The sequence below is a fragment of the Haliotis rufescens genome, unplaced genomic scaffold (assembly GCF_023055435.1).
Source record: "Haliotis rufescens isolate VD_foot unplaced genomic scaffold, xgHalRufe1.0.p SCAF_52, whole genome shotgun sequence".
Lineage (NCBI taxonomy): Eukaryota > Metazoa > Mollusca > Gastropoda > Lepetellida > Haliotidae > Haliotis > Haliotis rufescens.
The window spans coordinates 1,778,107-1,804,231 of NW_025964246.1; the positions used below are offsets into that span (position 1 = coordinate 1,778,107).

At 41.9% G+C, this 26,125-nt stretch overlaps 1 protein-coding gene across 13 annotated transcripts in view; it reads left to right on the plus strand.

Annotated features, from left to right (window-relative positions):
• Positions 1 to 26,125, plus strand: part of LOC124124053 (peripheral plasma membrane protein CASK-like) — a 507,943-nt gene that overhangs the window by 70,842 nt on the left and 410,976 nt on the right. For 2 of the 13 annotated variants that reach the window (XM_048384950.1, XM_048384954.1), the window contains exon 1: positions 23,586 to 23,899. The exons of 3 other annotated variants lie outside the window; for them this stretch is intronic. In XM_048384950.1, the coding sequence (XP_048240907.1) occupies positions 23,757 to 23,899 (143 nt within the window). In that variant the 5' untranslated portion in view covers positions 23,586 to 23,756. Of the gene's footprint in view, positions 1 to 23,575; positions 23,900 to 26,125 lie in introns of those variants that run through there. 8 more of the 13 variants (XM_048384949.1, XM_048384952.1, XM_048384956.1 and 5 more) reach the window with 6 other exon arrangements.

Consider the following 26,125-nt stretch of genomic DNA (forward strand, 5'->3'; position numbering starts at 1 on the left):
AGAGGTGACTAACGGGATCGGGGGGTCAGGCTCGCTGACTTGGTTGTAGCATGTCATCGATCCCAATTGCATGGTTCGATGCTCAGGATATTGATCACTGGATTGTCTGGTTGGTGTACCCGGATAGTAAATGTAGACTAGTCCCAGCCCTAGTTTGTTTGTTGTTTAATGCTGCACTCAGCAATATTCCAGCTATATGATGGTCTATAAATAATCAAGTCTGGACCAGACAATCAAGTGATTGATATCATGAGCAACGAGAGAGAGAGAGAGAGAGACAGACAGACAGACAGACAGACAGACAGACAGACACACTAATATATATATGTAAGTGCAATGATCTTGAACGCGATGTTAAACCCCATTTCACCTCACCTATTATCTGCATGACCCATCAATAATGAGTATAGTTTGTGATGAGATACAGTTTCAGTTAATGTCAGCATCATATGTAGTGGTGTGGCACATGTGACAATGAACAACTGAGTTATTGCACCCTTGAGAATAGACCCGGGACATCTACATGCTACTGACTGTGAATTCCCCATGAGAACAGGCAATGCTTGTATTCCTTGTTCCACCTCTAAATCCCACATTAGCTCTGCTTGTTACAGAATTATTCACTAGGGTGCCGCGGTAGATTCTAGGGTCCCCATTTCAAAACACTTCGAGCAGGATGTTTTACGACAAACATGCTAAATACATATGGATGCTGTAGTGCTATCTTCAAACTGACGTTGACGACTATGTTTACCATGGTTACCATGGCAATGAGTTGCTTACAGGAATAATTACAGAAATTGTTGTCTCAGCAGATCCTCGTCTGTGCATCTCGTGATGGTGTGGTCCATGAGGACTTGAGTAAAAGAGTGTTATAATGCCAAGTGTTCACTTGACTGTGGCTCCCTTGGTACCATCATACTGTTGCCATGACGATGATTTATTCCTGGTCGTAATTACACAAATTACGGTTTCCTTAGATTAGCTATTGACCTGAAGCTCAGGTCAGTATGATGGTGGAATATATCATAAGGTCATTGATTTCATTTGTCAATATCAGTTGAACAAGAACTTGCTGTGATTTTTCAGTTGGTTGTCGTTTGGTTCTGTGGTGTAAGCTTCCGAACCACATGAGGCATGAAAATGTCTTCTCATTTGTAAACATCTGCAGATTTTCTGCAATTGATAAGCTTGGCTTCAATAACTTTGAGTTTTGCGGCAGATATTCTTTGAGTCCTGTTTCAAATCAACAATTTGACCTATTTGCAGAGTTGTGTCCCTTAGTCTTGCCATGATCTGCTGATAGTGGGTTCGGTGAGCCAGATCCAACCTCACGGTATTGCCTTCAGCAAAGTGGTGATTGTCTCTTACCTGCATCATCCTGGACTCTGCCCACTAATCTGTGTGTGTGAGTGAGTGAGTGAGTGAGTGAGTGAGTGAGTGTCTGTGTCTGTGTCTGTGAGTGAGAGAGAGAGAGAGATGGCAATTTATAGTCGTAGCCCACTAAGATACCATGTCGCACAGTATAATGACTCAGATTCGACCAGTCATTGTTTTAGCCCCTTAAAGCCGAGAGCCAGACAGGGTAACAACAAGAACCATCTTTTAACGTCTTTTGGTATGACATGGCTGGGGATCGAACCCAGGACCTCCTGCTCTCTGGGTGGACACTCTACCACTTAACCACGGAGGCGGTCTGGTGTTTTTGGGGACACTGATGTAGGTGATGTAAGACAAGTGTGCACACTGTTGTTTACGTTCATAAATGCAAAAGCATATTAAAGTAAATTATTATTAATAAACGGCCCTTGAAGATCCGGGGTAGAATAGGCCTTCAGCAACCCATGCTTGCTGTAAAAGGTGAATATGCTTGTCGTAAGAGGCTACTAACAAGATCGGGTGGTCAGGCTCGCTGACTTGGTTGATGCATGTCACCGTATCCCAATTGCGTGTATCGATGCTCATCATATCAATCACTGGATTGTCTGGTCCAGACACGATTACTTACACACTGCCGTCATATAGCTGGAACATTGCCAACAAACAGACGTTATTAATAAAATGTCAACAGTCAGAACTTCACAGACTGCTTACTTAATCATGAACACAAAACAAAATGTGAAATCAGTCATATCTTTCAGTGCAATAATGCCACACAAGCTCTCCCATTCTAAAATTAGCCAATCAGCATGATCAGTGGGCAGTAGTCATGTGGACTATGACAGTCTTAGCAGGATTGTATCTTGAGCCTTTGTTGTGAAATTACTGGTACAAGGTCGCATAAGACATTAGATGTAATGCATCAGAATTTGACACTTATCACGTTAAAGAGTCTTAGTCAAAGATTAAAAATCATCAGCTAAAGTAGGATTCAATGGATGAGAATTCTTTAATACACCAGAAAAAAAGTAAGTTAATATTATTTTCAAACATGTTCCCTTCATAGACACACAGGTTATCAGTAATAAGTGGCCTCTTTGAAAGCTTAAGTCAGCACAGTGGGTTGCTCATAGATCATTATTACCCTGGACAATGGATCGGCATGCATTCCAATTATTTCTCAGCTCCCTGGGGAGTATACAAACAGAGCTGCCACACACTACTTGGTAGACGAGGCACATTTCATGGATTGGTTGTTGCTGTATGTAATCTATATTTGGGACAAATTGTTTCAATGAACTTTCACCCGGGAAGATCCAGGTTAGAATTGGTCTTCAGCAGCTCATGCTTGTTGTTAACTAATGGGTGACTAACGGGATCGGGTGATCAGGCTCGCTGACTTGGTTGATGCATGTCATCATATCCCAATTGCATGGATTGATGCTCATCATATCAATCACTGGATTGTCTGGTCCAGAATTGATTATTTACAGACCTCCGTCATATAGCTTGAATATTGTTAAGTGTGGCGTTAAACAACAAACAAACAAAACAAAACACACAAATAAACAAAGGTACTGACGGGTATAAGGTCTGATTAATTTCTTTTTTTTAAAATAATCCAAGAAATACTTCTATCACTGAATGGTGCCCACAGGGTTATTTTGTCTGTTTGTGTGAGTGAGTAAGTAACAGGTACTGTCAGTGGGGCGGGACATGCTTGCCTTTTTTCGAACACCTGGTGTCTTGTCTGATTTTCAGTGATCCATTCATATCATTGCGAGCATTACGTGTCTTTTTGTGCCCAGTGGGATGTTTTGGCAGATGATCCAGACTGGGTGTTCTCTGGCGTTGACATTATATATATACTGTGCGTAATGCACACTCAACATTTTGGGTTCATGTTTTTTGTGTTCATTTAAGACTTTGCTGGAGTGAGCTGGAGAAAACAGAGGTCAAAATGTAAATGTAAACTGTAAATGGCTAAAATGTAAACTGTAAATGGCTAAAATGTAAGTCGCTAAAATGTAAACTGCAAATGGCTAAAATGTAAACTGTTAATGGATAAAATGTAAATTGTAAATGGCTAAAATATAAATTGTAAGTGGCTAAAATGTAAACGGTAAAATGTAAATTGTAAGTGGCTAAAATATAAACTGTAAATGGCTAAAATGTAAACTGTAAATAGCTAAAATATAAACTGTTAATGGCTAAAATGTAAACTGTAAATGGCTAATAGTGATGGGCGGTGTAATTACATTGGTCTGGCCTAATGTGGATGTCCAGGTCAGTTTTTTAGGTCCTTGGGTAGTTTTTAATCCCATGAAGCCAAGATGTCACAATGACCTATTGACTTCTGGTAATCATGTGTGTGAATATCAGCTCTCCATCACAGCAGATATCGATAGTGCTGATGTGAATATCGGCTTTCTATCACCAATGATATCACCAACGCCTCACCCTGTCAATGAAGAAATTCAAAAACATGACAACACATGCGATATAAAAAGAATAATTGTTAAACCATGGCATACGAGGCAAACTCAAATTAAACTCAAATTAACACCATCTTGGAAACTATCAATAGAAGACGGCAAAACAAGGTTAACTCATCTACAACATGGGGAAGAAATTCTGCACACAAAAAAAATATATGGCTTCCATGGAAACCAATATTGGCTGACACCATGGCGGTGCTGACCAGCTGACTGGGGGGTGGGAGGGAGGAGCAAGAGCAGCCAACATGAAGTCACCATTGGGGATGTCTGAAGCGAAACCTGTCGCCATCGCTTGGTGTTTGCTGCAGGCCTTGACTGAGTAGAAGCCTTGCTGGACGCTTGTGTTGGTGTAGCGGTTCTCGGCCGTCACTCAGACACCTCTTGGAAAGTTATTAATGGAATTATTACGTAAAGATTGAAGAAAAAAGCGGAAATTGATCCTCTTCTCTTGAGATTGTGTTCTGGGTTTGTGAGGTTTGGCTGTTTGAGTGATACGTACACCATGGGTGTCTGTTATAGCTATCAGATTTATCTTTCTAAATGGGCAGGCACTTTGCTTTATATTGAAAGCTTTGGCCTTTACGTAAAATGACTTTGTTATTTACACCTCTTTTGAATTATTGTCTCATGGAATTCTGTGTTCATCAAGGCTGTCAACTTCAGCTGTTTTGTGTGGCATGAAATTGATTATATCTCAAATTTGGTGCTCCCTTACATTAAAGGCCAAAAATAACTTTCATGTTGAAGCCTATCTATTGGTCCATCTTTCAATCCACCTTTCCACACATCCATCCATCCACCTTTCCATCCATCCATCCATCCATCCATCCATCCATCCATCCATATACCTTTCCATCCATCGTTCCACCCAATCATCCCACCCACCCATCCATCCACCCACCCACCCACCCACCCATTTCCAAACATCCATCCATCAGTCAATCATCCCCATCAACTTATAGAACTATATGCTCATTGAATAAACAGATAACACGAGCAGTACAGGAATAGCTAATCCTATTTTGCAGGTAATCCTCTACAAATATCCCCCATGTGAAGGTGATTCTGTCTGATTGAAGTCGACAGGTCTTGTATCTGATGTCTGCAGCCTGTTTTCATAACTGACAAAAGTGATTTCCCTTTTCTCCAAATACCCTGCGAACTGTCAGAGTAAATCTCGGTACATGCCCAGTGACATTCGGATTCTCTGACCAATAACTAGTTAGTATATGGATTCTTAACTCCCTTCAGACTTCATCCAACACGAATCTGAGCTGATGGAGGCAGAAGTCAAGTCTTTATCCACCAGCCAGAAAGCCCGGCATTGTGCGTATTGCACAGAGCTGCTACTTTTAACTCGTGTGTAATCATGGTATTAACAGAGGAAAGTCATGTTTTAAAGAAGTATGGCTTTAGTTACTTAAATGAACAGATTTGGCTTGGGCTGTCATACTATCCTACAGGGAGCACTGGTGGCTGTTGTCTAAGGCGCTGCAAATCGTTGTGCAGAGTTGTGTCCCTTGGGCACCTATGATGGTGGGTTTGAATCACGATTGGCTCTGATTATGTTTCTAGGTTTGTCAGCATCATACCCATGCTTGTGGGTTTCACCAAAGTAGTAAACGTCGGGGACCTACATTACTTCGGGCTTTCCACCCACATTAAGCTGACACGCCGTGATATGTTCAAAACAGCGTTAAACCCAAGTCACTTGCTCACTGTCCTACAGTGTGTGGGGGGGCACAAGTGGCCCAGTTGTCTAAGGCACCATGATTCGCTGTGCTGAGTTGTGTCCCTTGGGCACGCCAGAAACCTATGATTGTGGGTTCAAATCCCGGTTCGCCCTGATTATGTTCCTAGGTTTGTCAGCACCATACCCACTCACTCACTCACTCACTCACTCACTCACTCACTCACTCACTCACTCACTCACTCACTCACTCACTCACTCACTCACTCACTCACTCACTCACCAGATTGGCAACCCATGAAGATCCGGGGTAGAATAGGTCTTCAGCAACCCATGCTTGTCGTAAAAGCCAACTATGCTTGTCATAAGAGGCGACTAACAGATGACTTGGTTGATGACCGCCGCCATATAGCTAAAATATTGCTGAGTGCGGCGTTGAACAACAAACAAACAAACAAAACAAGATTGTCTTTGCAGCTGTCAGGAAAGAGTGACTAGAATTTCAGTGGAAAGTCTTTTGCAAGTCTTAGTACAAAATAATTGACATTGAAACTTGTCAAGACAGGTTTGCTTGGATAGAGTAGATCTTAATGTTCAGCTACTGTCGCTCTCTGGACTATTTCCACCTTTTATCTGTCGTACATGTCTGAGCTCTCGTGGTCCGTGTGATAGGATCGGCTCGTTATCTCGGCGCCAGGATGATCTGCTCACCAGGGGGACATGCCTTGTGGCAGATATAATATACATGTGTCTCAGAAACAATAGGAGCATGATGGCTCTACTGTTAAATAAATGTTTATTTTATTGTTGAATGCATAGAAAATGGAATATGATTTATATGCAAATGGTGCTTTTTTAGGGTAAAGGTTTCACAGGAAAGAGTCGAAATGGGGCTATGTAAGATTCAGATTTTAGAAACATTGGCTGGATGCTGCAAAAATATATTTGTTTTATTTTACTGACCATAGGGTTATTTCATAAAAATAGTTTTCAAGTTGTTTTTTTAGTGTTGACCAAGCAAATCAGATGTCAAAATAAACATCATTATTGTTTGTTGTTTAACGCCGCACTCAGCAATATTCCAGCTACATGACGGCGGTCTGTAAATAATCATCTGGACCAGACAATCCAGCTCGACTTCAACAGTTTCAATTGGGATTACTCTTAATTCTAGGCAGGTTTTCCACAGGTGGCCAAGTATGTGGTCTAAGGAGCTGCAACTAACTGTGCAGAGTTGCTGTCCTTTGTTATGCCAGGATTTGCTAATCATTGGTTTGAAACCCAGGTTGGTCTGATTATGATCCTTGATACCTTTGGTTTCATTAATTGCTAAAGCATCTATGACTTACACTCTGGGATTTCTTCCCAAGACAAAATGTTGGGACGTGACCAAAATTACATCTCATTGATTTTGTTGTTTTCCATGGTTAGTTTAATTTGCTGGGTGGAGAAAATTGACTTTTTTGTTGCAGGAAAGGAATTGAGAAACATAAGAGAAAACATACATAGGGATGCATACGTGCACTAACTCGATAGCCTGAGGGGCGGTTGGGTAGCCTAGTGGTTGAAGCGTTCGCTCGTCACGCCAAAGACCCGGGCTCGATTCCCGACATGAGTACAATGTGTGAAGCCCATTTCTGGTGTCCCCCGCCGTGATATTGCTGGAATATTGCTAAAAGCGGCGTAAAACCATACTCACTCACACACACTGGATAGCCTGAGTCAGTTTGTCTAATGTTAATGGTAACCAAGGGCTGGTAGAATTTCATGCTTGTGTGAAACAATCAGCATGTCCGTCCACCGTCCGTTTTCCGTTTCCTGAGCAGAACTCCTAAACTGTTGAAAATTTCTCGATGAAACTTGCTCCACAGATCAGTCTGGTGGTAAACTGGTGCCTTTTGATGATTTGGAATATTGTGGTGTATAAGTAGCCAAGCCCTATTTCCAAATTGCAGTGGGGGGATATGTCATCTCCTGATAACCCTTGTATTGGATCACTTTTTGAGCGGGTAAATGTTACAGGATAATTTGCTTCCGTGATATATTATCAAAATGGAAAATGCTAAAAAATAAAATGACATGTCTATTTGTATCGGTCTAAGACATAAAACCTTGACAGGTGAATAAGTACGAAAATTGGTCCCTAATTTGAAATTGCGACCTTAACAAAGTGAACTTTTAAATTTGCACAAAATAATTAAAACTGTGAGGTGAGATGATTGCTCGGAGCAGCCTCTGAGGGGAGTTGTTAACATCCTGAAATTGTTAGTTGACAGATACAAATGGACACGACGAAACCGAAATTGAGCGCGTGGAAGGAATGAGGTGGGAGTGCAATGAAAGCTGTGCACTATTCCCCCGAGAACTATATCTCTATTAAATCACTATAGAATCATTTCCAACATGTCAAGTTACAATAACTAGCTATTACTGCGTATTGCATTTCCCATGCAACTACTTGTATTCGTGGAGTGACATGGCCAAGATTTGCATCCTGTGAAGACTCCTTCATGAAGATTACGATCAGTCTGAATTATATTTCGTCAAAAACGATGTCAAACAACTGTAGGTGGGTTGACGAGAGCATGATGGGTATTCTCCATCAAGTGCCCCCGAGACCATCCCCGTAATGAGTGTTCTCACCCCGACAGAAATCTGGAGCCGTGTGAGGCTTATATCAGTATGGCTGTGGTGGTCAGGAAGATGCAATATTTACACAGTGGTCAGGAAAGCACTATTTGCATGAAGTGTACTCTCTGGTGATTTGTGAGCAGCATTATATTTGTGGCTATGTTATCGAGTTACGGCTGTTTTTATGTGATGGTATTAATGAAATGTCTGTCGCTATTGTGCTGATGATCATAAACCAGTATATGGTCATTTTCTGATCAGTTTTAAATGCTTTGATGGGAGTTGTGTATTTGTGAGTGTCTCTCTGCTGGGGTATTGAAAGATTCATTTTGACCTTAAGCTGTCAATATTATTGATGAAAAATGTGGTACGGAGTGAATATGAGGCTTATGTGAGATGAAATTTGTATTATTTGACATTTTGGTTGTGTTTCGTTTTGAACATCTTTTAGACCACTCCCTGTGGTGTTTCTGGCTTGGAATTGGTCCCCAACACCCTATGCTTGTTGTAAGGGGTGGTTTTATATTGTCATTGTACCTTGGTAGCTCTTATGGCTGCTTGGAATATTAACCCTTGTTTTGTCTGGTGCAGATATTACAGGGTGTGGTGTGAAACCAGGACAACAAAACAACAACAAAAACATCAAATTCTTCAGAGAATTTTGTCAAAATTTGATTAGGCGAAGGTGTCTTTCTGTTATATTCTCTGAATGATCTGTCATGGTTTCTTAGATCATGACTGCTTGTGGTCAAAGCGGGCATTTCGTTTTTTGTTTTTCTAAGATCCAGGGTAGAAAAGGTCTTCAGCAACCCATGCTTGCTGTAAAAGGCGACTATGCTTGTCGTAAGAGGTGACTAACGGGATCGGGGGGTCAGGCTCACTGACTTGGTTGATGCATGTCATCGAATCCCAATTGTGTGGATTGATTTTCACTGTCTGGTCCAGACTCGATTATTTACAGACTGCCGTCATATAGGTGGAATATTGCTGAGTGCAGCGTTAAACAACAAACAAAGTTAAGTGGCATAAAATGAGGATCATTTGGCCACAATGTATCGTCTGACGGTGCTGATACCCTCAAGCCCTAGTTTATCTAGCCCAGGCAATACCCACAGACAGGCTTCATCTAAGATACCGGTTGTTCCTATCTACCACTCACTTGTCAGAAGGGTACATAAACACATGATCTTGACCACCGGTAGTCCGACTTCCATTGTATGTGTAAGCCTCGGTGGCGGAGTGGGTTAGATTGCTGACTTTGTTTCCTAGCGATTAGGTGCCTGACTCTGGAGTGTGGGTTCGAATCCTGGATGAGACTCAACCTAAAAAGTACTAGAATTTGTGCTTTACTTAGGAAGTGTCATCCCAAATATGACATTTTGAACCACTCTCTAGTTAAGTCGCTCGGATATTCTTGTGATTCTCACTATGACTGCTTTTACAAGTCTTGATAGAAACTTGTATGGTGAGCTACTGAGCATTTTTGACCTGGACTTTCTCAGTGGTACTACTGCTGTACGGAAAAAGGCATGATCCTCATTCACTCTCTATGTCAAATGTTTAGGAAAGTGCTTCAGATCATATAGCTATTCATAAGGTAAGCGGGGGCACGGGTCGTCGAAGGTGTCGCGATTGGGCACGCCTGAAACCTATGAATGCAGCAGGGGGCACGGGTGGCCCAGTTGTTTAAGGCACCATGATTCGCTGTGCAGAGTTACGTCCCTTGGGCACGCCTGAAACCTATGATTGTGGGTTCGAATCCAGGTTCGCCCCGATTATGTTTCTAGGTTTGTCAGCACCATACCCGTGCTCGTGGGTTTCTCCGAAGTGGTAAACATCTGAGACCTGCATCACTTGGGGCTTTTCTCCCACATTAATCTGACACGCCGTGATATAACTGGAATACTGTTAAAAGCGGCGTTAAACCCAACTCACTCACTCACTCACTCATAAGGTGAGCTTATCAACTTGTCCATCTTCATGAACTGGAGACTACATAAAGTGATTTAAAGAAGTTCATGCCTTTATTCATGATATGAGTGAAAAGTTGGAAGGTGAGCTCCAGGACCTTATGCACTCAAGCAGCAGTGATGGACAGAGTCGTGCCCTGCTCCCATGCAATGTCTAAAAGGTCAGTGTGTAGAATTAATTGTTGCAGGTAGCTCGGCGAATTATTGACGGGATCGCCAATAGCTGTCACTCACTTATATGGCTGGGCGACCCAAGCGACTCTGCTTCCTGGCACTGGTCCTGCCTATGCTTCTAACACAATCTCAAGTTTAACTCGCAATTCAATAACTAGTCGTTCATTTTCAATTTGACAGGAGTGATCTTGTGATGTAAAATCCACACAAAAATCAAGCTACTTTAAGTGATATTTACTTTTCTGTCAGCAAATTCTGAAGCTTACTTGAATATCTCTGCTAACATGCCTATCAGTCGTGATATAACATGTACTTACCTCAGCCACGTTACAGGGTTCTGTATTCCTCACTTGGTTTGAGAACATAACCCAGTGGATGATATTGATCTGTTCTGCCCAGTTGGTTTAAGGACACGGCCCAAAAGTTGATATTCAATATCATCAAGTACGTTTAAAAACATGACCCAGTAGCTGATATTGTTTCATGAGGCCCAGTTATTTTGAGAACATGGCCCAAAGGCTGATGTGATTTTCTATCATCCAGGTGGTTTAAGAACAGGACCTGAGGGTTGATATTGGGTTTTTTATCATTCAGCTAATTTGAAATACATGACCCAAGGATTGATACTGTTTTCTATTGCCCAGCTTATTTATTAAACATGACCCAAGGGTTGATATGGAACGTATCATGTAACATGTGACCCAAGGGTTGATATTGTTTTACCTTGCCCAGATGGTTTATAAAACATGACCCCAGGGTTGATATTGTACCTTGCCCAGATGGTTTATGAAACATGACCCAAGGGTTGATATTGTTTTACCTTGCCCAGATGGTTTATAAAACATGACCCAAGGATTGATATTGTTTTATATCATCCAGATTGTTTATAAAACATGACCCAATGGTTGATATTGTTTTACCTTGCCCAGATGGTTTATAAAACATGACCCAAGGGTTGATATTGTTTAACCTTGACCAGATGGTTTATAAAACATGACCCAAGGGTTGACATTGTTTTACCTTGCCCAGATGGTTTAAAAAACATGACCCAATGGTTGATATTGTTTTACCTTGCCCAGATGGTTTATAAAACATGGCCCCAGGGTTGATATTGTTGTACCTTGCCCAGATGGTTTATAAAACATGACCCAAGGGTTGATACCGTTTTTTGTCATCCAGTTGGTTTAAACACATGGGTTGAAGGGTTGAAAATGTTGTATATTTTCAGCTTGATTTAAAAACATGACCCAACATTTATGTATTATCAGCTTGGCTTAAAAACATGACCCATTAAGAGTTGATTTTATTGTATTTAGCCCAGATGGTTGAGTAATATGACCCAGCGGTTGATAATGCTGTATATCCTCCAGCCTGTTTAGAGACATCACCGACATGGTTAAATAATACGACCCGCAAGTTGAAAGTATTGCCACGTAGCAACCTGTTGGTTCAATACATGACCCTGATGTTGAGTGGGAAAATTACACACATTATCTGAAAGGAGTTTCTTGTTCATGGATTGTAAAATGTATGAATTCCAAGTGGGGCAATTTCATCTAATTTCGTGCTACTGCTTCAGAAGAAATCAGCCTGCCGCATAACAGAATTGGCGCTTTAGTTTCAGCGCTGGTTCCCGTTATGTCGATCCTGGGACAATTTCTGTGTAACAGCGTTTGTGACAAGAAACTTGTATCAACTGAATTGACCGCGTCAGGGTCAGTAGCTGTGAAAAACACAACCTGTTCACATTAGGCTAGCATAACTGATGATTACTGGAATCAATGAAACTGTTTGGTGGGACAACATGTCCCAGAGCTTTCAAATGCCGGGAGATCTCTTGGAACACTGTTCTGTTATCAGGGAGATATGAAGTTTTGATTTGTAATCCATTTCTGAGAAGCCTGCCAATCATTCCTCCTTCAATATAACGTTAGTGTTAGCTGTCGGGGATGCAGGGGAGCCTTGGCTATTGCCTCCTGGGTTACAAACTACTCATGGTTTGGATGGGGTTTCTGACAATCAAGAATGTTGTAATATGACGAGAAGTTCATTGTTCCATTTGATTGACTTTTTTAGATTCATTTGCAGTTCTTAGATTCAGAAACATATTTCAGTAGTTTTCTGGGGCAGAATAGATCCCCAGTAGCCCATGCTTGTCTCCCTGTGAGGATTCCAGGGCAGAGTAGGTCCCAAGTATCCATGCTTGTCTCCCTGTGGGGATTCCAGGGCAGAATAGGTCCCCAGTACCCCATGCTTGTCTCTGTGGGTATTCCAGGGCAGAATAGGTCCCAAGTACCCCATGCTTGTCTCCCTGTGGGTATTCCAGGGCAGAATAGGTCCCAAGTACCCCATGCTTGTCTCCCTGTGGGTATTCCAGGGCAGAATAGGTCCCAAGTACCCCATGCTTGTCTCCCTGTGGGTATTCCAGGGCAGAATAGGTCCCAAGTACCCCATGCTTGTCTCCCTGTGGGTATTCCAGGGCAGAATAGGTCCCAAGTACCCCATGCTTGTCTCTGTGGGGATTCTAGGCAGGAAAATTCCCGAGTACCCCATGCTTGTCTCCCTGTGGGGATTCCAAGGCAGAATAGGTCCCGAGTACCCCATGCTTGTCCCTGCGGGGATTCTAGGCAGGAAAATTCCTAAGTACCCCATGCTTGTCTCTGTGGGGATTCCAGGGCAGAATAGGTCCCAAGTACCCCATGCTTGTCCCTGTGGGGATTCTAGGCAGGAAAATTCCCAAGTACCCCATGCTTGTCCCTGTGGGGTTTCTAGGCAAGAAAATTCCCAAGTACCCAATGCTTGTCCCTGTGGGGATTCTAGGCAGGAACATTCCCAAGTATCCCATGCTTGTCTCTGTGGGGATTCTAGGCAGGAAAATTCCCAAGTACCCCATGCTTGTCCCTGTGGGGATTCTAGGGAGGAAAATTCCCAAGTACCCCATGCCTGTCTCTGTGGGGATTCTAGGCAGGAAAATTCCCAAGTACCCCATGCTTGTCTCCCTGTGGGGATTCCAGGGCAGAATAGGTCCCAAGTACCCCATGCTTGTCTCCCTGTGGGGATTCCAGGGCAGAATAGGTCTTTTAACCTCAGAAACTAGTTGACTGGTAGCGAAGTTGCCCGAAGTTTAAACTCCTTCGCAACAGTAACAATCGTTTTTACATCTACAAAAAAAATCGTGTTTCTTCAAATCATTTCCCTGAAGTCAGTATTCTCCTTTACATCTTTTTCTCCATTTTCACTCTGTTTTGCTTTCTTTTCATCAACCTTTTTGTTGATTAATTCACTTAAAATTTATTCATGGTTAAAAATCTGAAGGAGATTAGTGTGAATGCAAATGTGATCTGGAGAGAGACAGGCCCATGGCCTGACTGGGAAGACTGCCTTTGTGGGGCCTGGGTTCCGATTGGACATGCAGCACAAATGATGGTTTCCTGTAGGATTCCTTTGAACATCTGAGGCCAGTGGAAAGTGTGGACTTTGTCAGCATCGGTAATTGGATTAGGTATGTTTCTGTTAAAGACACTTTGAACAGCTGTGAGCCTTGCACAACCAGGGCAGCCGAGATGTCTTTAGGCTAGAATAGGTCTAAGTGTAAATCAGAAAGATTGGGGCACGGCCAAGTGGTGTGTTATGTTGAGGATAGAAGACTTTGTGGATGGTGATGGTGATGATGATGATGGTTACAATGATGGTGGGGCAGTAGGGTAGCCTAGTGGTTGAAGGGTTCGATTCCCCACATGGGTACAATGTGTGAAGCCCATTTCGGGTGTCACCTATCGTAATATTGCTTAAAGCGGCGTAAAACCATACTCATTCACTCACTTAAATGATTGTGATGATGATGGTGGTGGTAATGATGGTTATGATGATGGTGACGACGATGGTTATGATGATGATGGTTACGATGGTTATGATGATGGTGACGACAATGGTTATGATGATGGTGATGATGATGATGATGGTGATGATGGTTACGATGGTTATGATGATGATGACGACAATGGTTATGATGATGGTGATGATTTTGATGAAGATCTGGATAACACAATCCTGTAATCAGTATTGTGAGCAATGGTCCATGCCTCAGGCTAGGAGGACATGCCACAAACCAAGTCACAGAGCCTGACCACCCAATCCACATATGTCCACCCTTGACCAGCATCGGTTGCTGAGGACCTAGTCTGAGCAGGAAACCCCACGGGTCCCCCATACTCACTCACACAACCTGTGCTTGTAAGTGTGACTTGGTTGGTACGGAATCACGCTTCAGCACTCGTGGTACCTGCCACGAGTGTGCCTGTTCCCATAGTGACTGAAATACTGGGGCGGTGGGGTAGCCTAGTGGTTAAAGCCATCGCTCATCACGCCAAAGACCTGGGTTCGATTCCCCACATGGGTCCAATGTGTGAAGTCCTTTTCTGGTGTCCCCCGCCGTGATATTGCTGGAATATTGCTAAAAGAGGGCGTAAAACTCACTCACTCACTCACTCACTCACTCACTCACTCACTCACTCACTCACTCACTCACTCACTCACTCACTCACTCACTCACTCACTCGACATGAAGGGGCTAAAACAAAGACTGGTCGGCTTGGGGTTAACACCTCTGCGTCCGAGTAGGGTATTCATGTTAAACTGTGACATGGTCTAGCTCAATAAAACTAGCATTATTCACCACTGGCATAAGCAGCCACACAATATACACGCAATAATCTTGAGTGTGACTTTAAAACCATTTCACCTCGCCATATGTTACATACGATCTGAACATGAATTTATAAACCCTTAATCCTACAGTAATTATTGGGATTTCTTGAAATCACGAACTCGCTCTCTCAATACGTTATAGACATGAACTTCCAATGCATATATCTCTTCCATAGTATATTTGTTCTTAAAAATAGATGTAACAGTGAATTTTTCAGCACTTATTCCAATAGTTGTCATGGGAATTGTGGAGGCTTGAAGACATTTATGTGACATTTGCTGGGAACTATTTTAAGACCCATATTTACCGAGCTGAAACTTGCAGACAATGCCTTTACAAGGATGAGGTTGTTTCCCATTTCACTCGCGAATATTAATGGATGTGAAACGATGAACTTTCGCTAGAATTCCCTGGACATTAGGGCTGTTGCTGTGAGTCTGTGAGAGAAGTAGTTTATTAGTTTTTTAACACAATTGAGTTAAGATGTCTTGCTCTCTAGTCTTCAGTTTCCTTGAATACCTTCTCCACAGTTTACAGTCAGTGTCGTAAGGGGATACCACCGCAGGAAAGTAACAACACTCGTTGTATAGAAATTATTTCGTTAGCATGCACGTTTCTCGTAAAAGGTTTGGCATTAAGGGAGTGCTGGACTTGCATTGTTTATTTTTTAACCCCTTGGGGTATGAAGTCGTGAGTAGGGGTGGTTATTGAGAAATTGGGTGAAAACTGGGTCAGAATTATTTGTTGAGAGATGCTTTGGAGATGAAGCAGACACCTCTGGATATTCCTTGTGGGGGAGACCCGTGAAGATTCCGGGGTAGAATAGGTCTTCAGCAACCCATGCTTGCCGTAAAAGGTGACTATGCATGTCGTAAAAGGCGACTAACGGGATCGGGTGGTCAGGCTCGCTGACTTGGTTGATGCATGTCATCGATCCCAATTGCGTGGATCGATGCTCATGATATCAATCACTGGATTGTGTGGTCCAGAATCGGTTATTTACAGACCGCCATCATATAGCTGGAATATTGCTGAGTGCGGCGAAAACAGCAACCAACCAGCCATGAAAAAAACCTATTTTTTATTCCCTTTTATTTTGAAACCATTTCCTGGTAACTATACAATCGTAGGATTCGATTGGCTGATTAAGTTTGACCAAACAATTTGTGTTAAGTGGAGGACAATACACACCTCAATTCCTTTTAACCCCAAAGTTCTGCATTTTCATTTCATGTTTAGAAATAACACCACTGGTGCTAAAAAACCATTCAGACAGCGACGTGTGAGCAAAACTTTCATCCATGATCAAAGAAGTTTGTGTCGATGTGAAGTGTTTTCCTAACATGGGATAAATGAATAAAGTATTCTAGAGATTCATTGTGTGATAATTTGACGTCTGATTGCTATCTCAACAAAATAGTGCTGTTTGATTTAATATCAGGTTCCTCTTTTGTTAGCAAATTGGATTGTTCTGTACGTGAACTCTTCAGTTAGACATAAATAATTCACATCTTGGAGAGATGGTGCTGCAATTAAAATCACCCCTTTGTGGAATAAAAGCCATAATTTCATAAATTCACAGATAAGATTTAGTGTGCAAACTTTACAACTTGGCGGAGGTGTTTTTGCTTTTCATTGCTGAAGTGAAATGCTGAAAGGGTTTCTTGAAGCAGTAAGTTGTCTTTGGAATGCTTCGTTGCTTGCTGCGATTGCATCCAGCTGTTGAATAGAGAGTTGACGTTGGACTCTTTTGAACCCGAGGGTCAGTACGACTCGCCTGCATTTCTTTCATTGGTGATATTTTTTGTGAATTATGGTGCGTCAAACTTCAGTTGAGATTGATTTGAATTGGTTTGTATAACTTAGTTCTTAAAGTGTTCGTTTGTCACCTCGATGGCCCAGGCTTTTTGAAATCACAGACAGAAACATAGACACAAAGAAACACACACACACATGCATACACACATGCATGCATGCATGCACTCACACAGAAAACACATTCAAACACACAGTGAGTGAGTGAGTGAGTATGGTTTTCCACTGCTTTTGGCAATATTCCAGCAATATCACTGCGGGGGACACCAGAAATGGGCTTCACACATTCAAACACACAGACAGACAGACAGACAGATTTTTTGAGACACACAAATTAACACACACAGATGGACACTGACGAGACACAGATGCACAGACGGACACTGACGACACACAGATGCACAGACGGACACTGACGAGACACAGATGCACAGACCGACACTGACGAGACACATGCACAGACGGAGCACTGATGAGACACAGATGCACAGACGGACACTGACGAGACACAGATGCACAGACGGAACACTGACGAGACACATGCACAGACGGAGCACTGACGAGACACAGATGCACAGACAGAGCACTGACGAGACACAGATGCACAGACGGACACTGACGAGACACAGATGCACAGACAGAGCACTGACGAGACACAGATGCACAGACGGACACTGTCGAGAGACAGATGCACAGACGGAGCACTGGTCGCAAGAGACAACTGGAATGGAGCAGGAGTCAGTGACTTGCTTGAGTTGATGCTCACAATATCAACCATTGGATTGTCTGGTCCTGACTTCGTTATTTACAGACTGTCATCATATCGCTGGTATATTGAGGAATGTGGCATTTAAACAAGACACAAACAGACAGACACTCAATATAGCCAAGATATTTCTAGATGAAACTGCTCACACCAATCCAGACTCCAGATTCTATAAAAAGGTTTGTTGAAGTCCAGCATTTTCCACACAAACTCTTTCTGCTCAGCAATTCATAACATGAGGCTGGAGTTGTTGACGTTTACTTGTAATTTGATTATTATCAGATCAGTAATAAACATACAGTTCATTTATTAATATTTTAGGGGGCACGGGTGGCCCAGTTGTCCAAGGCGCCGCAATTCGCTGTGCAGAGTTGCGTCCCTTGGACACGCCAGAAACCTATGATTGTGGGTTCAAATCCCGGTTCGCCCCGATTATGTTTCTAGGTTTGTCAGCACCATACCCGTGCTCGTGGGTTTCACGGAAGTGGTAAACGTCTGAGACCTGCATCACTTCGGGCTTTCCTCCCACATTAATCTGACACGCCGCGATATAACTGGAATAGTGTTAAAAGCAGTGTTAATCCCATCTCACTCACTCACTATTAATATTTTAAGCACCCTCATAATGGTTCTAGTAATATGTTCGTGAAGGTAATGACTTCACATCAAGATGTGAGAGGTGTGAAAGAGCTGTTGCGTGTGACATTTTACGCCAATGTAATTGTTGTAGGAAATCAGAGCAATCATTTATGTTGGGGATTGATTACCGATAATTGTGGCATCTCTTTGAGGAAGATTAAAATTCTTTGATCAGAAGCGTTATTAAATACAAGAGTTGCCCTGTGCACATTCTGATTCTAAAAATCAGACATGCGTGTGATAATAGGAATATCACATGATCAACATCAGTAAAATATGTTATATCTTCCTTATATCACAGGGGGGCGGGCGGTCGGGTAGCCTAGTGGTTAAAGCGTTCGCTCGTCACGCCGAAGACCCGGTTTCGATTCCCGACATGGGCACAATGTGTGAAGCCCATTTCTGGTGTCCCCCGCCGTGATATTGCTGGAATATTGCTAAAAGCGGCGTAAAACCATACTCACTCACTCACTCATTATATCATGGGTCGGTAGGGTAGCCTAGCGTTCACTCGAAACGCCGAAGACCTGGGTTTGATTCCCGACATGGGTACAATGTGTGTAGGCCATTTCTGGTGTCCCCCGCCGTCATCTTGCTGGAATATTGCTCAAAGTAGCATAAAACAATACTCACTCACTCCTAAAATCACATGACCGTCTCATTGTTTGTTGTTTAACGTCACACTCAGCAATATTCCAGCTATATGACGGCCGTCTGTAAATAATCCAGTCTGGACCAGACAGTCCAGTGATTGATATCATGAGCATCAATCTACGCAATTGGGATACGATGACATGAATCAACCAAGTCAGCGAGTCTGGCCCCCCGATCCTGTTAGTCGCCTCTTACGACAAGCATAGCCGCCTGTTACGGCAAGCATGGGTTGCTGAAGACCTATTCTACCCCGGATCTTCATGGGTCGCGTCTGATTGTTCTCATGTGGAATATGCAATATATATATATAGCAGTATCCTGCTCAGACTAAAAAACAAGATTCCCTTTCAAATAATATGATGTTGTTAAACATGGCACCTGTTAATTCTAAAAAACTTTCCTCCAGGGACACATTATGTGTTTGTGAAACTATTTTTCCCCCATGCAGACAAATTCTGAATTAATCAACCATGAAAACAAAAACAAAACTATTTCATGAAAAAGATCATCAAATATTCATGGAGCATCAAGAACAAGGTCTTGTTTCCCAGGCTTCATTAAAAAAGCCTTGATCCTAAACAATAAAGTACATAGCAAAAAACGAAAGCCTTGTGTCCAAACTCTTGTCACAAACCAAGCAAGTCTTCGTCTTGAACATGTATGTATGTTGCCTACATGGGCCTAAGATGAATGGACGAGGAATATGCAGGCAATAGCCTGCTGGGAATATTGATCTGTACTGATCGAAGATTGTAGGCGATTTTATCACTGTATTGTTTTCACCAGGTCTGTATCAGATATGAATTACTATCAATGAAACATCAGCTATCAATCTATACGTTTTCTGTCGTCGTTCAGGAGGAACCCATTCCATGTCTTGTTTTTCAGTTTTCACAGGAGATAAAAATGTGCTGACAGGATTAATGGAACGATTGATTATACAGAAGAGAAATGAAACTAAACTTGTAAGAATTCAAGGTATAATTTTTGTAATACCTGTTTATAATAGACTGCTTGATCTATTTTCATAAAGTGTTCAAAAATTTGAAAAAGAAATGAAGAATGAAGAATTTGAAGAATGAAATGACATCAATTTTTCTTCTTTTTGAAAAATTTAGAGTAGGTGCTGTAAATCATGATTGGCCTCTCCAATAAAATTAAATAGAACACTGTGATGTGGTTCAAAATTTCCGAGTTTTGGGAATTGTATTTTAGAGAAATGGATGAGAAATACTTACTAAAGATGCATTTATGGTGTTTTTTGTAGTATTTTTAAACTTTTATTGGTTTGAGGAAAAGTACAGTGATTGGCTAGTGAAGTGGATAATGACAGTATTCCAGACATGTCATAGCGTGTCAGGGGGCGGTCAGGTAGCCTAGTGGTTAAAGCGTTCGCTCGTCACGCAGAAGACCTGGTTCGGGTTCTATTCCCGACATAGGTACAATGTGTGAAGCCCATTTCTGGTGTCCCCTGCCGTGATATTGCCGGAATATTGCTAAAAGCGGCGTAAAACCATACTCACTCACTCACTCATAGCGTGTCAGGTTAATGTGGGAGGAAAATCTGAAGTGATGCAGGTCTCAGACGTTTACACAACTTAGAAACATAATCACAAGAAACCAGGATTAGAACTCACAAGGCTTCTGGCTTGCCCATGGCTTGCCCAACTCTGAGATACCATGCCGTTGTTTAACATGGATACCCCACTCAGACACAGTATACTGACTCCGAGCCGACCAGTCCTTGTTTTAGCCCCATGGCTTGCCCAACTCTGAGATACCATGCTGTTGTTTAACATGAATACCCCACTCAGACACAGTATACTGACTCCAAGCCGACCAGTCCTTGTTTTAGCCCCTTAATGATGAGTGCCAGGCAGGGTAACAACAAGTACCATCTTAAACACCTTTTGGTATGATGCAGCCCAAAATCAAACCATCGGCCTTCTGCGTTCGGGGCAGATGCTGTATCCACGTCACCATGGAGGCGGTCCAGACTAAGTTTAAATAATTTTACAAGCATTAACTATAATGGAGTGTAATGTGTAACAAAAAAATCAATGAAGTTAAAATTGGAGGATGTTCTTGTTAAGAAGCCTCACAATTTATAAACATCCTTGACTTAAATTTGTGAATGAAAGCAATTCAATAATTTTATGAGAGTTTTATTAGAGGTTTCATGAGGCTGAGTCAACAACCAGAGAACTTGTTGAAAGAACTTTGTATTTCATACTTATTGAACATTGTATGAAATTTTGACTGAGCTATTTTGGAATATCAATACGAAATCAATGGTGTCCATACGTTTCACCAATCTTTCTCAGAAGCCCAAATTGGGCCTTCATATTTCAATATGGTCATTAATCGGAGACTTGTGGCTTCGAATTTTCCTGCATAAACCTTTGGACTTTCTAAAGAATGAAGTCGATTTCTGTTGGATGTGATTACAAGAAGTCCTAACTGGAGGGGCGATATTGGTCGTATTGCTTGGCGGTATTGGTCCAGGGGTGGATATTGGAACATGTAGGGCTCCATACAAACTGCAGGAAGTCTTTAAGTAAGGAGGAATGCCTCAATTACAAGATACTGGAGGGACTGCATCAAAGGATGGGAATGACAGTAACTGGACTTAAATTAGTTATTTCAAAACAGTTTGGTAAAGGTTAAGATGAGAGAGATTGTGTGTGTTAATCAGGTCCCAGTTGAATGTATAAATGATAAGGAGCAGGAGGGAGTTCTCTGTCAACACAATCTGTCCGGGCTGTGTTGTGCCATGTCTTCGTTGTGTACAGGGTTGTGATGTCTTTGGTTGTGATGAATGAGAGTTGTGCTGCTTTAGAAGGAATGATAAGGAAAAGTTAGGTTGAGCACTGTCGGTGCGAATTTTGCCTATCAGACAAAGAAAATGCTATTTGCATCTATGAATTACATACCATGGTTAATGTGACCGTGGGATTAGATGGAATATTGTAGATGCGTTAACCAATATTATCACATCCCAATTGCATAGATTGATGCTCATGATGTCAATCACTGGATTGTCTGGTCCAGACTCGATTGTTTACCGACTGCCGTCATACAGCTGGAAAATTGCTGAGTGTGGCATTAAAAAACAAACAAACAAAAACTTGCCTTATTGAATGATTTTTACCAGGGAATATGGTTCATTAATACTACTTTGAGGTGATCAGATAGTTAAGTTTACTAATTAGTTAGTTTAAGTTGTGGGGGCATGGGTGTCCCAGTCGTCTAAGGCGCCGCGATTCGCTGTGCAGAGTTGTGTCCCTTGGGCACGGCAGAAACCTATGATTGTAGGTTTGAATCCCGGTTCGCCCCGAAGTGGTAAACGTCTGAGACCTGCATCACTTCGGGCTTTCCTCCCACATTAAGCTGACACGCTGTGACGTAACTTGAATATTGTTAAAAGCGGCGTTAAACCCAACTCACTCACTCACTCTTCTAAGCTGTGTCAGATGTGTAAACTTTTGTGATGGATTATAGTGTGTTGGGTTCCATGCGGGTGTGATATCATTGGTATCACATAGCACCACCTGTCATAGCACCTGGAAGTCCTGCCTCTGTCTCTAAGAAGCATATCCATCACACAAACACCAGCTGAGTCACCAGACACATGAGCCCTTGCATGTCAGACATGTATATATACTCCACAACAAAAGTTCCTGTGACACCAATATTTAAGTGTTTTTTTCAAACAAGTAAAGACAGATATCCCACAGGACTTTGTGCGACGCCTGGTCCATTCCATGAGACGAAGATGTGTTGCTTGAATCGCACACACGCTATTGATTTGTAAATTGACATTTTGGCATGTTCATGTTTTTTTATTAAATCACTCATTTTCTGAAGTCAGTATGGCAAATTAAACCATTTGAACACTTACAGGAGTCTTTTAACCGTTGCAACTGAAATTGTTTCCGATTTGGTAAAAAACATAACTTTGCATTAAATCTTATTCAATGTCACAGGAACTTTCGTTGTTAGGTATACATTCTTAAGGCATCAAACAGTACTGAAAAGATTGGTTAGGCTTTGATAAATGTGACTACAAATTATTCAAGAATAACTCAGCTCCTAGCATTGTAGTGAGAGATTGATGAAGTAAAACCAAGCTGTATGGCGATGCTAATATTATTGCCAATCCCAGCCAATAAGTTTGTTGTCATTCCTGCATAGAAGTAAGACAAGCCGGGAGATAAAGTGATCGGCTAATGTGGGAGTGATACAGGTATTTATGTACCACATATAAAGCATGGATGTTTCTGGCTGATAGTATCGTACAGAGAGCTGGTCAATAATCAATGACTTTGAGGATGCTATCTGTCGCTTGAAGAGAGCTTTTCCAAGTGAAGGGAGAAATGTTTGACAGTGTCACAGTTATAGAATTTAATTGCCGACTTCCCGCCTGCCATAATGAGTCAATTATGTTTCATAGGTCGCCATCGGTTTATTGCACACAATTTTGGGTAGGAATTACTGGACAGCTTGACCTGCTTTTGAATGAGTCAAATAAACATTATGAACTTTGCATGTGTAGGATTTAATTGAGCTACTGTGTAGATGCTATGTGACAGTGCTTCGCGGTGGTTAGAGGAATAACAAGCAGAACTGTTGAACCAGTATACAGCGCGGAGCCGGTGCCACTGTGAGAGACAGGTAGTTATACAGCGTATTGCACAGGGCGAAGTGTTCAGCGCCAGTCCTTCCTTCACTCCTCGGTGAAGCTTCAGCCTTAGGTGTCAGTTGAGGATACCATGGCCAAGTGATGATGTGATTTCCGTTGAGCAGCGCCAGGGAGTTTTTACTAATTATTATGGTTGTATCGAAATTGGAGTACCGTATGTGTGTGGCAGATTGGCAGAAGTTTATAACTGTGATGGATACCGCGTCTTTGATGGATTTCCGTCGCCCCCCGGCCCCCTGCACGTGTTCAGAGACGCTCCACACCTGTCTTGGGTAGGTGAAGAATAGTGCTGGTGTTAGCATTGCACATTGTAGAACACTTGTCATCCCTATGAAGTTGTCACTTACAACATTGTACTGTCACTTACTACAGTGAATTGTCACTTGTACTACATTGTATTGTCATTTACTACATTGTATTGTCACTTGTACTACATTGTATTGTCACTTGTACTACATTGTATTGTCACTTGTACTACATTGTATTGTCAGCTGCAGTTGCTGTCATGGTGTGGGATTAAGTGATCATATAGAATGGTTCGAAGTCATTATTACACTGTTTTGATCATCAAAATTTGTATATATATTTATTGTTGTGTTTGTTGTTTAACAACGCACTCAGCAATATTCCAGGTATATGACGGCGGTCTGTATATAATCGAGTCTGGACCAGACAATCCAGTGATTGACATCATGAGCATCAATCCACGCAATTCAAATACAATGACATGCATCAACCAAGTCAGCGAGCCTGATCCCGTTAGTCACCTCTTACGACAAGCCTAGTCGGCTTTTACGGCAAGCATGGGTTGCTCAAGATCTGTTCTAACCGGATCTTCACGGATCCGCAGCTATATGATGGTGGTCTGTAAATAATTGAGTCAGTTGGTGTTATTTAGTACAATATTAGTGTGCGATGTAAATTAATTCATATATACATATAATAGAGGCAGACGAACATGGCAAAATTATTCATTTGAAAAATGAATTAATGAATTTAGTTTAACACATTGATTGTCACAAAACATAACTGCTTTATTTAATTAATATTTGAGTTGTTTTTCATTTCTGAGAGGATACATATTTCATGACGCTATTTGATATTCATGAAATTCAATCTGCTTCTGTCTAATGGAGCTTGATGTTATATAAATATTTATTGTTAATTGACATAAATATTTTTAAGTACCGTCAGCAGGAATAGGTTTTGCCTTTAATTCCCAGAATATTAGGGATATAGTTGTGTATGTGTTTCTCTTACATTCTCTTGTCACAGTGAAGCCCTGTGTTCAATTCCCGACATTGGCACCGTCTCTGGTGCCCCTGCTGTGATAGTGCTGGAATATTGATAATTGAGTGAGTGAGTTGGGTTTAATGCCGCTTTTAACATTATTCCAGTTATATCACAGCGTGTCAGCTTAATGTGGGAGGAACCAATCGGTGAAACCCACGAGCACGGGTATGGTGCTGACAAACCTAGAAACATAATTGGGGCGAACCGGGATTCGAACCCACAATCATAGGTTTCTTGCATGCCCAAGGGACGCAACTCTGCACAGCGAATCGCGGCGCCTTAGACGACTGGGCCACCCCGTGACCCCAGAATATTGGTAAAAGAGAGGTATGAAACCCCACTCACTCACTCACTCACTCACTCACTCACTCACTCACTCACTCACTCACTCACTCACTCACTCACCTATTACATCATTTCAATCTGAAACAAAAGTTAATAAGTTTACGTTCCGAAAAGTTTGAATCATCTATTAATAGACTGGGAAATCCCAAAGAAGATTCTGCGATTGAGTAACATAACGCTGTGTGTTGTATTATTGTCAGTGTTCATAGAGGATGTACATTGTAGGGTTTAGTTTTCTCAAACTAGGACAGTAACTAAAATGTTTTTTTCATTGGATTTTTTTTCTGTTCAGAGACTAAATCTCTCAAATGACGTGGTTTTAATTGGTTTGTAAGATACAGTTTACGTGTACATGAAACCATATTGGCTATCCAATAACCCGTGTAGTTTGTTGGTTTGAATCTCGATTCAAACTGGTGATGATAAACAATGTGTAAACTGAAATGGTTTCGGAATAGATGTTAGAGCTTGAAAATATGAGAAAATGCAACATTGAAGCAATGGAACTGTATCCCTTGCAGAGGAAAGAGTTCAGTTCCCTTTTGGAAAGATGGCGTGACGTGGATGATCACTTGATGGAGGATACAGTTTACTCAAGGAACCCTTGCTTGCCGTGAAAGGCGACTATGCTTGTGGTAAGAGGCGACTAATAGGATCGGATGGTCAGGCTCGCTGACTTGGTTGATGCATGTCATCGTATCCCAATTGCGTGGATTGATGCACATGATGTCAGTCACTGGATAATCTGGTCCAGACTCGATTATTTACAGACCGCCGTCATTTACTGCATGGTACAAGTATAATGGGCTGCATCATTTTTTCTGTATGGGATTACAATTGTCATTACCTACTGCCTCTTT